The sequence below is a fragment of the Oreochromis aureus genome, linkage group 4, assembly GCF_013358895.1.
Source record: "Oreochromis aureus strain Israel breed Guangdong linkage group 4, ZZ_aureus, whole genome shotgun sequence".
Classification (NCBI taxonomy): domain Eukaryota; kingdom Metazoa; phylum Chordata; class Actinopteri; order Cichliformes; family Cichlidae; genus Oreochromis; species Oreochromis aureus.
This window is the reverse complement of record NC_052945.1, coordinates 15,606,259-15,618,661: the sequence shown is the minus strand read 5'-3', so window position 1 is coordinate 15,618,661 and position 12,403 is coordinate 15,606,259. Positions and strand designations below refer to the sequence as shown.

General features: G+C 40.4%; 1 protein-coding gene across 1 annotated transcript in view; it reads left to right on the top strand.

The window, feature by feature from the left end:
- Nucleotides 1-12,149, top strand: part of abca3b (ATP-binding cassette, sub-family A (ABC1), member 3b) — a 31,604-nt gene extending 19,455 nt beyond the window's left edge. Inside the window, exons 18-31 of the mRNA XM_031741292.2 lie at nucleotides 996-1,194; nucleotides 1,275-1,581; nucleotides 1,666-1,939; nucleotides 3,744-3,948; nucleotides 4,076-4,295; nucleotides 5,747-5,905; nucleotides 6,028-6,200; nucleotides 7,754-7,882; nucleotides 7,999-8,193; nucleotides 8,299-8,486; nucleotides 8,581-8,751; nucleotides 8,848-9,044; nucleotides 9,577-9,650; nucleotides 10,230-12,149. Coding sequence (XP_031597152.1) covers nucleotides 996-1,194; nucleotides 1,275-1,581; nucleotides 1,666-1,939; nucleotides 3,744-3,948; nucleotides 4,076-4,295; nucleotides 5,747-5,905; nucleotides 6,028-6,200; nucleotides 7,754-7,882; nucleotides 7,999-8,193; nucleotides 8,299-8,486; nucleotides 8,581-8,751; nucleotides 8,848-9,044; nucleotides 9,577-9,650; nucleotides 10,230-10,361 — 2,623 coding nt within the window. The 3' untranslated portion in view covers nucleotides 10,362-12,149. The remainder of the gene's footprint in view (nucleotides 1-995; nucleotides 1,195-1,274; nucleotides 1,582-1,665; nucleotides 1,940-3,743; nucleotides 3,949-4,075; nucleotides 4,296-5,746; nucleotides 5,906-6,027; nucleotides 6,201-7,753; nucleotides 7,883-7,998; nucleotides 8,194-8,298; nucleotides 8,487-8,580; nucleotides 8,752-8,847; nucleotides 9,045-9,576; nucleotides 9,651-10,229) is intronic.
- Nucleotides 12,150-12,403: the final 254 nt, after the last annotated feature.

Sequence of the window (12,403 nt, the reverse complement as noted above, 5' to 3'; positions counted from 1 at the left end):
AGTGCCTGAATCTTTTGCGCTTTACTGAAAATCGCTTTTGGAATTTGTGGAACTTTGGACGCCACCTTATAAATAAAGTATATAAAAATTTGCTTGCAAACCCAACTGTTTTCCTGATACACTGCAGTCCCAGCCGCCTGTGGCTTATTCAGTTATTTTTTCTTCCCCTTGGATTTAATATGCGTATCTGTGGCAACGATCACAAGACCGCGTCCACTGCGGAAGGCTTACGCTGTGTGCTACTTCAGCTGGCACGAGTTTAACATTTGTATTTGCTGCTGTTCAGGCCTCATTATTTATGATTCATACTGAGAGTACAGCAGCGCGTTCGGGCCATTGACACGTTGCACCAAAGAAAAGCTGCTGTTGGAACGTTTGGTCGTTTAGCTTTTTTCTTCCATTCATATTTTACAGCCGAGTGTAATAACTCCATTACACAACGCTGCCAATTAATTTTTATCAAACTATAATTATTCACAACAAATAAATCACCTTTTAATAGTGTTTTCCTGAGATCTAAATATGACATTTTGTTGCTAATTTGTTGTGCTGGGTGTTTAGGAGGTATAATCATGTTGAGTTGAAAAGCTTTAAAATGTAACTTCTGTGTTTTTTATTTTTTTCTTATTTTTGAAAGTACATTTCACAGATAAGTGGCATATTAAGAATATAAAACTAGACTGTATGCTCACAAAGGCACTCTGTGAGCCTCTCATTGATAATTGAATTATAAATAGGCCCAGAAATAGTTTTTTTCCCTTTGCAAGCAGCCCTGCTGTCTTCATTATACTGAGCTGCTGAAATGAATTAAAATGTTACAGATTGAATAGATTCTTCTCTCCTCACACATGTTTCTATCATAAACAGTTGACTATTTAATCTTAAACTATCTAAACTATTTAAATTTTACTTTTATTTTTTGTGTCAGCTATAACACCAATGTTTGTTTGTTTTCTTAAGTCAGTGGATAAAATGAGATTTATTTGTATTTCCAGAGTTGGAAAGCTGGTGGACTCTAGTTTGGATATCCAGGCGATCCAGCTGCCAGCCCTGCAGTACCAACATGAGAGACGCTCTCACGACTGGACCATGGATGATGCCAGCAGCATCAGCGGCTTGACTGATGTCACTGACTTCACAGACAGCGGCACACTCATCTCAGAAGACTGCTCCAACATTAAGCTGAACACCGGGGTAAGACGGAGGAATAAAAGCGATGCTCAGCGTCTTTTTTTTGCTCTGTTGATTGAAGCTCCCATTTTCTCCCGTAACAGGTCAGACTACACCTGCAGCAGTTCTATGCCATGTTCCTAAAGAGGGCGCTGTACAGCTGGAGAAACTGGAAGGTGATGGTGGCTCAGTTCCTGGTCCCTCTCGTCTTCACTGTTGTGGCTTTATTTGTGGCACGCACCCTTCCCAGTCATAATGATGCTCCGAAACTGAGTCTGGGACTCAGTCGCTATGGTCCCACCAGGGTTCCCGTTTCTCTGCAGTCTGGGGCAGGACCCCTGGCTTCTGCCTGGGCAAGCGCATACGGTTCCCAGCTCTCTGCACAGCTCGGCGAACTCACCAATGCTACTGGTAAGAGTAACGAGTAGGACAAATGCTTGGTGTTGCTGCTCACTTTTGGTATTTACTGATCGTAAGCCTTCGTTCTCCCTATAGACTACACCGATTACATCCTAACTCAGGCAGACGAAGAAGGAGGCAGCTTTAACGAGCACTGCGTGGTGGGCGCTGTTTTCCGAGGTAGCAGCAACCACTTCGCAGAAGCTACAGCCTACTTTAACAACGAGGGCTACCACACACCTGCCACAGCACTCATGTTGGTGGACAATGCCCTGTTCAAACTTATAGCAGGGCCGAATGCTTCCATCCAGGCAGCCAATTATCCCATGCCACGCAACCTGTCTGAGTGTGCCCAGAACCAGCTCTCAGAGTGAGTAGAGAAAGGATGGGGTAGTATTTGCTAACGGTGGGAATCAGCAGGCATCCCATGATGCGATATTATCACAATACTTCATTTATCATTCAATATTATTGTGATTTCTAATATTTTGTTAATCCTAAGTATCACAATAACACATATTGCGATTTTTCACATTTTTTTCAACTGCAGATTAAGATGAAAAAGTTCAACTTTTGACAATATCTGAAGTCAGTGTTCCATCAGTGTGTGATTTGGTCATTACATGCACTCTGTTTCTATTAATACAGCAATTAACTGTCATAAATTGTTGAAAATCACATATCTGTTGCTGTATACATAGACAGAAATTCCCATTTAACTATTACAGTCGTGCTTCAGCAAGCCTAATGAGTCGAGTCCCCTGGAGTTGTGCTCATTGACAAAGATGGCAACATGCTGGCAATCTGTTTGCATTTACAAATTTATAACGATTATTTGCAACACTTTGACAATCTCTCTGAGAGTGAACGCAGTCGGTCCAAGTCAGACTGCAGTCATTTTGCCTCCTGCCGCAGGCGACCTGTACAATCATGAGTGGGCAGCTAAAGGCAACCATTTAGTCACCACAAGTTGCAATCAATCACAAAATGTGAAAAAAAAAAAATCTATATAATCACCAGGCAGCCACCATTTTTCTTCTCTTTGTTGGAGATGCAAGGAGGTTGCTGTCCTATTTTGTGGGACTGAGCCATTAGCTTGCTCTGAATTAGGACGTAGTGTTGGCTGGTTTTTCAGTTGAGCCAATTTAATGTTTCCTCTGCTCTGGATGTTGGTGTATGAGATGAACCTTGTTGTTCATAGTATTTTTATTTTATTTTTTTAATTAAAAATTTTCAATTCTATGCTGGATCAGTTCCCCCTCCAGCCCTAGTATTTGCTCAGTCTCAAAAACTTCAAACATTCAGACTAATTAACAGAAGTAGGTTTGAGAGCACAGTTCCAAGCAACTTAAAAATCACAGAAATTAGACAATTTAGTCATTTTTGTTTGTGATGCATACACCTAGGACTTTCCTTCAATCAGAATTTTAGATTTTTCTAAAAAAAAATAACAATCAGCACATGTGTGCTTCTGTTCAAATGAAGCTCTTTCCTTTCACCCAAAGAAGGTGTGAGTGAGTAAACAGCTGAAACCAATTCACAGCACTTCCCAGTATGAAGTAACTAACATATCTCCTCTCCAGCTTCAAACAGTTTTCCCACGTTTGATGTTGCAGGATCATTTGCCCTACAATATTTCTTGCCGAGTTTTAATTCCACTGTCACGAGGCTCAAACATTCAAAGTGTTGCTGTGTTTTTTCTCTAGTCGAGCTCATTAATACCCTTTACTGTTTGGAAAATAACCCTGCAGTGATGAGGGTGAGGCAGAGTGACACATTGTTACATGAAGCAGACATTTGCTTCCTTTCTTTTAGGGTGACTAAACCCATGTATAGCTGAAAACCTTGGGTGTTTCTTTCACTGCGGACACAGAAAAAATGATCTCTGCACTGCTTGTCCACCTACAGCAAATGAGGCAGACACAGACAGTGGAACATTTTGCTGCTGGGTATCATCCCTAAAGTGTTGGTAGAGACCAACACATCACCACACCAGTCTTTACAGGGTTAAGATTTCTGGTTTCTGAAATATAAATCGGGCATTTAAATTGTATTCAAGTTATGTTATAGCAGTAAGACTTGGGACATAGAAAGACGCCCTGTCTGCAACCTTTTCCCACCTCTTTTCCATCTTGTGGTGTAATCGTCGCACTCTTTCATTCCATTTTATGTAGGAGTAAGACGGGGTTTGCCATTGCTATCAACCTGATGTATGGGATGGCCTCCCTGTCCAGCACTTTTGCCCTGCTGCTTGTAACAGAGTCCTCCATCAAGTCCAAGCATGTGCAGCAGGTCAGCGGCGTCTACCTGGCAAACTTCTGGTTTTCAGCCCTGCTTTGGGACCTGGTCAACTTCCTGCTGCCTTGTCTCCTCATGCTGGTCAGTATGACATCTGTTACTAGTGCAATACTCAGGATAATAGGGTAGATTGATTGGTTTCAATATAGGGGTTTGTGAATCTGTTGTATGCATATATGTATATATATTTTTATTTTTTTTCTTTCAGGTGGTGTTCCAGGCTTTTGGAATCAGTGCTTTTCTAGAGGACAACCACCTTATAGATGTGTTGTTGTTACTTCTGCTGTACGGCTGGGCTGTTGTGCCTCTTATGTACCTGCTCAGCTTCCTGTTCTCCACTGCTGCTACTGCATACACACGCCTCACCATCTTCAACATGATCTCAGGCACTGCTACCTTCCTGGCTGTCACCATCTTGACGATCCCAGGTGAGAGAGTTATAGATGGTCACCAGTCAAAATACGACAACCCCTCTTTTTCATACAGCTTGTTGTTTTTTTGTTTTCTTGTTTCTTTAAAGAATATTGCAATTTCAGAGTTTTTTTTTTAATGTTTGAAGGTTTCGCTGTTGTAAAAGTTTTATTTTTTTAACATTAGCATGACATTTTGTTACTTAATGGGTTGTTTAGTGTCTCGTCCTCTTCTTTACTGATGATGATGGTGGGAAATACTTATCAGGAAGAGATACTGGGTGATCACAAACTCATGTGGGGTTTAATTATGCTACTTAAGCACTTGTAAATCAACATACACTACAAGACAGTAGCCTAGTAACGTAATATCAGCAGATCCATACTGCAGTGCTCTGTTGGTGCTGGGGCTCTGACACTGTGAACGTGAACAGCTTTAATCACTGCATATTACACTCACTGCTCACTTGATTAGGTGCACTTGTTTACAAATGAGCAAATTTTAAATTAGCCAACCGCACAGCAGCAACTCGGTGCATTTAGACATTTAGACACATATTCAAGACGACCCACTGACGTTAAAACCAAGCATCAGAATGGGGACAAAGGGTGATTTAACTGACTGAATGTGGCATTGATGTTGGTGACAGACAGACTGCTACATCAGCAGAAGACCACATCTGGTGCCACAGTTATGAAGAGGAAAGTCAGGGTATAGTTCACTCGGGCTCACCAAAATTAGACAATAGCAGATTAGAAAAACATTGCCTGGTCCGATGAGTCCCATTTTCTGCTATAACCTTTAGTTTGTAGGGTTTAAAATTCAGAGTAAACATGAAAGGATGGATCCGCCCAGCCTTGTATGAACAGTTCAGGCTGCTGGTGATGTAATGAAGTGGAGGATATTTTATTGCTCCACTTAGCATCAACTGAGCATCGTTTAAACACCACAGCCTGCCTGAGGATTGTTGCTGATCATGTCCATCAATTTATGACCATAATGTACCCACTAATGTTGGCTGCTAGCAAGGTGTACCTATTAAAGTGACCAGAGCTTTTAAGGCTCTATTTTTTTTCCATTAACAAACTATATATTTTTTATAAACTCAGACCAACAGTATGTAATGTGCCTACTTCATGTATTTAAAAAAAATCACTTAGTCCTTCTGTTTGGCATTAGGGCTCAGCTCCCAGCAGCAGTGCTTCTGGCTTGGCTCTGTCCTTCACTGAATACAATAGACAGTATACGTATGTGTGTGGGAAGTCAGTGAAGAATCATGTTTTATTACCTCCTACTGGTAAACTGGATTAACTTTGTAGAAAGGAGTGGGTTTGTGAAACGTACTTGTGATGAGAACCCTGGATCTCTACACGCTTGTTTAGGTCCTCGTGGGGAAAAAAGATGAAGAATGCTTAAGAAATAAATCCATCCCGTTAAATATATTTTTATTATAATATTTCCTGTCTAGAGTTGGATTTGCAGCACATGTCACACTTGCTGGATAAGGTGTTCCTGATCTTCCCAAACTACTGCCTGGGAATGTCCTTCAGCCAGTTCTACCAGAACTATGAATATATCTCGTTTTGCACCTCCAGTTTTATGACTGAAATAATCTGCAAGCAATATAGTAAGTACTGCCTAAAAGATTAATCGTTTGATTTTTATTCTTAAAAGTTATTTTATTTGTGCCGCGAGTGCAGAAGTTTACCTGTGAAGTGCAGAGGTAACCTGGTGATTCTCTGTTTGTAGACATCACATACCAGCAAAACTACTTCTCAATGTCAGAGCCCGGGGTGGGACGATTTCTCGTGGCCTTCTCCGTGCAGGGTGTGGTCTTCATCATTCTGCTGTTTGTCATCGAGCTGCAGTGCATCCACACTCTCTGGAGACTTCTCACCTCACTGTTCAGGAGGAGCAAAAAGGTAGGTGAATTGAGAGGATGCTTAAAAAGAGTAAAATATTTCTTCATGGTTAATTTGCAAACATTTGGAAACATTTCTGCTACTAGTGTGGTCTATATTATGTTGCATTTGAAATGCAGTCAGTTTGAATTGTTATTTTTTGTGATTTTTATTTTTTCCAAGGGAACAGTTTTGAGTCTTGGAGGAATTAAATATTGATTAGTATATTAATCTGCTTCACCAGAATAGATACCCTTGAGGCGCTTGGTAGTTCTAAAATGGATTACCACCTCTGCATTCATCCTCACAAGGACATAGTATTTGGAGCTGTAAAACCCATGCAAAGCTGAACAGTTGGACTTTAGGGATTATTTGACATTGAAAACTTGCATATGAAATTATCATTTGTGCTGCTAATTTAAGAAAACACGTCATTACAGTGATTAGGTGATTGAAAGAAAAAGGATTTATTTCATTTGTGAAACAGTCACAATCTCGGTCATTTTCTCTTTTCTCGTGTTGAAGATTAACTGATTTTTCTTTGCAATGGAAGGCTGTAAACTCTGGTGTCAGGCAGCTGGTCAGACACAAAAGGCTTTTGAACGATGTCATGTTTGAGTTTTCAAATATAATCTGCGGGTTAATTAGTAAATAACATAAATACAAAGGGTTTTTTAAGTATACGGGTCAGGGTTATGACTAATGATCGCAGAAAACATTCTATTTTTAATATTTTATGCTTACGTTTGAATTTATGTAGTGGTGCGCATGCGGAATTTCTCAAGGGTGCACTGTGACAGTATGCATGGCTATTATGATGGTCCATGGAGATAATATTATTAGTATTGGGTGCAGCTGAGGCTCAGAAGAGAGAGCGTGACCTTTACTAATTAGAAGTTTGGTAGTTTGATACATGGCTCCTCCAACCTGCCAGTAAAAGTATCCTTGTGCCAGATATTGAAAGGGCTTAGGCATAGACAAAGCCACGTGAATGAAGCTTGTTGTAAGAAAGCACTGACTGTGCTCAAATTGCCATATTTACGCTGCTACAATGATAAATGGGTATGTTAATTATGGCCACTATGGGTTTTTGCTCATACTGGCCATTTATAGCTTCAGACTGCTTTAAATGCTCAGTTTCAGATTGTTTTTAGGTCACCCAGCTGAAGGTCAGATTAAACCATGGCAAAGTGTCCATTGTCCATCTCTCTTATAATACCAGTATTTTATTAATGGGCATGTTATTCTGGAGGTCCAGCTCTAAAATGATTGTTTTGTTGTGTTTCCCACAGACCCACTCATGTCAGTGATGCACACTGCAAAGACAGCTGCATAATGTTTCCTAAAATAGCTACTTACCAAATCCTAAGACTCTAAATGCTCTTTTTAAGGGAATTAGTTGCAGGTGAAACATGTTTCTGCAGTGTAACTGAACTAAAATGGACTTGTCTTATTCAAAATGGCACATAGAAAGCTATTTCACATAGAAACTGTGAAGTAATGTAATTATCTGTACAGTACGATCCCTTTTAATATCAGGTGGATATCATATCATTTTTTGGTGTATTTTTTAGGTACCTATGATAACAGCACTGCTCCCAGAGGACAGAGATGTGGCCGATGAGCGAAAGCGGGTTCTGGAGTGCCAGCCGATAGTAGAGTCTATGGTTGGTAGCCCCCTCATTCTGCAGGAGCTCAGCAAAGTAAGTGGCTTAGCTGTATTTTGCTTATTTGCAAAGGTCTTGACTTATTTTTTAAATACTTGGACTGAGTGTTCCAATTTTGAAATGCATGTAAAACTGTTATCTCCTCTTTACAGGTGTACAGCAGCGGGGAGAGTCTCCTGGCTGTGGACAGGCTGTCTCTCGCTGTAGGAAAAGGGGAGTGTTTCGGCCTGCTGGGCTTCAATGGAGCAGGAAAGACCACGACTTTCAAGATGCTGACAGGCGATGAGAGCGTTACGTCTGGAGATGCCTTCATTGATGGATACAGCATCCGGAGAGACATTAAGAAGGTAAGAGGGAGGGAGATGGGAGAATCCACAAAGTCTAGAGTGGCGAACTACGCTGCTTTCAACACACACAAATATTTAAAAACAAGATTTATCTCTGTATTACAGGTGCAGCAGCGCATAGGCTACTGTCCTCAGTTCGATGCAGTATTGGACCACATGACAGGAAGAGAAACTCTAAGTATGTACGCCCGGCTCAGAGGAATCCCAGAGAAGTACGTGTCTGGCTGCGTGGAGAATGTCCTGCGCTCGCTGCTGTTGGAGCCTCATGCTGATAAACTGGTCCGCAGCTACAGGTAGGTAGCTCTTTGGTGGAGCGAGGATACACATGTTATCCTGAAGAATGCTTGAAAAGTGTTTCCAATAATGTGGCGTTATGCACATATACAGCGGCGGTAATAAGCGGAAGCTGAGCGCAGGAATGGCTCTGATTGGTGGGCCTCCTGTCATCTTCCTCGATGAACCTTCGACCGGGATGGATCCCGTTGCCAGGAGGTTGCTGTGGGACGCTGTTACACGCACACGGGAGTCTGGCAAGGCTATAATCATCACTTCTCATAGGTATGCATTGAAGAATATGGTAGATATCAGCTGATTTGCTTCATCTCGTTATACTTACACCTACTTAACTTTCCCACTGATATGTTCGTTCATCAGCATGGAGGAGTGTGAGGCTCTGTGCACCAGGCTGGCAGTGATGGTCAACGGTCAGTTCAAGTGCCTCGGGAGTCCCCAACATCTAAAGAGCAAGTTTGGCAGTGGCTACACGCTGCTGGCTAAAGTCCATGTAGAAGCTGAACTGGAGGACAGCGACTTGCTGCTATTTAAAGACTTCATTGAAAGCACCTTCCCAGGTCAGAGCCTCGTGATGGAAGAGTTGTTTCAATATTTCTAATTCTAACTATAAATACTTCTCACAAAAAATGTGAGTTAGTAGAAGTAAGTTCTCAGGGATTGAAAATACCAAGATCATAAATAATTATATATATCTTAAGCTTCAAGCATGGCATTGCATGTTGAGGAAATTCTACCTGTTGTAGCTGTTTGCTGCCACTTGGTGGTGTTATGAATATATGCAATAATAAAAATGTATGCTACTCTTTCGCAAAAGACAGAAGCCATAATATCCAAAGACCTTACTGTTAATAAACTATACAATGAAGTTCCTTTTCTTTGTGGTGAAGCCTTTTAAATCCTTTTAATGAGTCTGTATTTGACCAATGCGGTCAAACCTAAATATTGCAAAAGGGTAAACGACACACAAGCAGCACATTTACAGTTTACTGAAACACTCAAGTGGGACGATAAGCTCATCGAATTAAGCTATTATTTTCAAAATAAAAGAATAACAAAGCAAATCTAACTGTCAGTTTTCTTCCACAACAGGAAGTCAGCTCAAGGATGAACACCAGGGAATGGTGCATTACCATTTGACTGACAAAACACTAACCTGGGCACAGGTACAGTTACTTTTTTGTTCTTTTACCCAGCATCTGTTTGTCTATACTTTAATTGATCGTATTATGTTCTATTTTCTTATGTTTACCCCTGACCTATCCTTGGATACATGAAAAAAAAGATGAATGCACAAATGATGGAATTTATATTTATTTTTGTCCTTTTTTTAAATTATTGTTTTTAGTCATCGGTGAAGAACTTTGAAGTAGATCGCTCACAAATAAGAAAATAAGTCCCTGCACTTGTGCTGTGTTATATCTCCCTCTATTGGACAAAATAGTAACTACATTGTTTAGTCCTCTTGTAACTTGATTAACTTTTCTACTTGACATCTTCCTCGTCTTAATTGCCGTGTTTTAATTTTAAAGTCTGTATTCATATCATAACTTTAACATACAAACTTTCTGTGATACATGGTGCACAAAATGCCTTGAAAAATACTGAAAAACATGCACATCCGGTATTTGGATGTGCATGAAAAAGTAATTTCTTTTTTTCTGTCTGGTTAACTGTGTGCAAATTAAAGGTATTAAATGTGATCTTCACTTTTTCATATCCTCTCTTTCCCAACTCCCATCCAGGTGTTTGGCACTTTGGAGGCAGCCAAAGAGAAATACCACATTGAAGACTACTGCGTGAGTCAGATATCACTGGAGCAGGTGTTCCTTAGCTTTGCCCAGTTTCAGCACTGCACACAGAGCGAGAGGAACTAGGTGGAGTGAAGAATCTGTCCATCCCATTGCCCATTTCCTACACTACGTGCACACGGCCCTTACGCAGGGACTAGCCTCGGTTACACCGCCAGGCGCGAACACATGCTGGAGGAGAACGCAGTTCGTCTCCAGCTCCGTTTTTAACCTTGAACACGAACACACACTCTGCGGGTCAGTGGCAAACACCAACTTCAGCATTTCTTTTATTGTATCACCTGGATGTGTCTTTCTTTGGTCACTTATGCCATTTGCTGTTGTAGAAGAACTGATTCTGATTATGACACGATTACACTGACTCTTTTTAGTGAGGTCAAACAAAGAAAATTGAATCACTCAGTAGATACTACCACTACTATGAAATGTGTGTGACAGGGATTATTTGTGTGTGTGTTTTAATTGAGTGTACAGACTGTCATTTTGTTATTTATGATTTTTATTACTTCTTATGTGTGTTCAAAAATGTGTGCTTTATTTCGGTGACTGTCAATCATTACAATAGAACGGACCACTCCAGTTGATTTGATTGTGTAACTGTCACACACCCTTGAGCCTTATCTAAAAAGTGAGGGTTCCTGTTTCTTTGTCACCCTTATGAAGGAGGACTGTTTTTTTTTTTTTCCTTAAGAGCCTCTTAATGTTGTTGCCAGATGTACATAATGCGATGTGTTCATGGTACTAAAACCATTTACTCATTTAAAGACTGTTTTGGAATCATTAATAGATGCATGCCTAAAATAGGACTTGCAAAATGCACGAAACCGGGAGAGCAGAGAGCTGCTAGTGAACAATAGAAGGCCGTCCAGACTGAGGATTAATCCACAGGGTACATTTAGTCTCTTCTTAGAGCATTTAGTACATCTCAATTTTCAGCTCCTGTGAGGTAACTATTCAGTTTTAGCTGCCCAACAAAAGTACAGGAACAGTGTGTTACTATGTGGATATCAGCTGTCACCGCTTACGTGGAAGCTGTTTATAAAAAGAAAACCCCCACAAAGTGACGCTGGAGATTTTACTCGTGTCATTGTTCTGGTGAAACTCAAAGTCTTTCGATTCAAATTGGCCTAGAACATCGAGACTGCAATGACCTTTAAGGTGTTTTGATGCCTTTATTGTTTTTTTCATCAGCTGTGCATTTCACATGCTACACCTGTGCATGTGTAAAGACAGCGACAGATAGAATGGGAGCACGCTTCCTGGATTCATCCCAGAGTCTGCAGAAGAGACTGAAGACTTTTAATGTCTCCAAAAACGAATTCCTACTCAGTCTCCATGTTTTTATAATCTGGTATAATCGCACTGAGTCCTTTATTTGACATTCCTGTCCTCAAAGAAACACTTCAGAGAAGTGAAATGAATGTATACCGTCTTACACACAAAAAGCTCTCTGACAGTTGTATTAACAGCTTGATACTATTCGCAGTGCTTTCTTTATGCTAAACGAGAGACTGACATTCCTAAAAAAACCCCACTGATGTGTTGCTTAGAGGTTTTCAAAGATTTTTACATTATAATTTCTGTGTATTTGCACAAATCATCTTTCATTATGTGTGTGACTTGAAATAACAGCATTGTTAGACAAGTAGAAAAATGATAAACATTTAAAAGGTTTGCGCTGCTGATATTGAAGAATGTTTAATGCTGAAATGTGGTGTATCAAATTTAAAAAGGGAATTTACATCATTGTAATTGTGTACTGTACTGTACCATGCCATGGGACTGACTTTGTCAACTCTAAATGTATCGCTACTCTTTTTAAATTAAATAATGCTCTATGCAAAAGGATGCAAAGCCCAGTGTGGGATCCTGTTTTTATATTTCGTTTGCTCAGCATTTGTCCTGAATGTTTTTGCATACAGAGATGCCACCAGAGGTAAGTGGTGAAGGGTTTTGAGTTTATTTTATGTTGTTGACCTCTTCCTGGACTAACCACACTGTGACAGACAAGGATGGGAAACCACATCATCCCCACAAAGCTAACTCTCCCTTTAGGCCCCACAAAACCCCCAAAACAAAATGCACACAAAACAAATGTATGTTAGAAA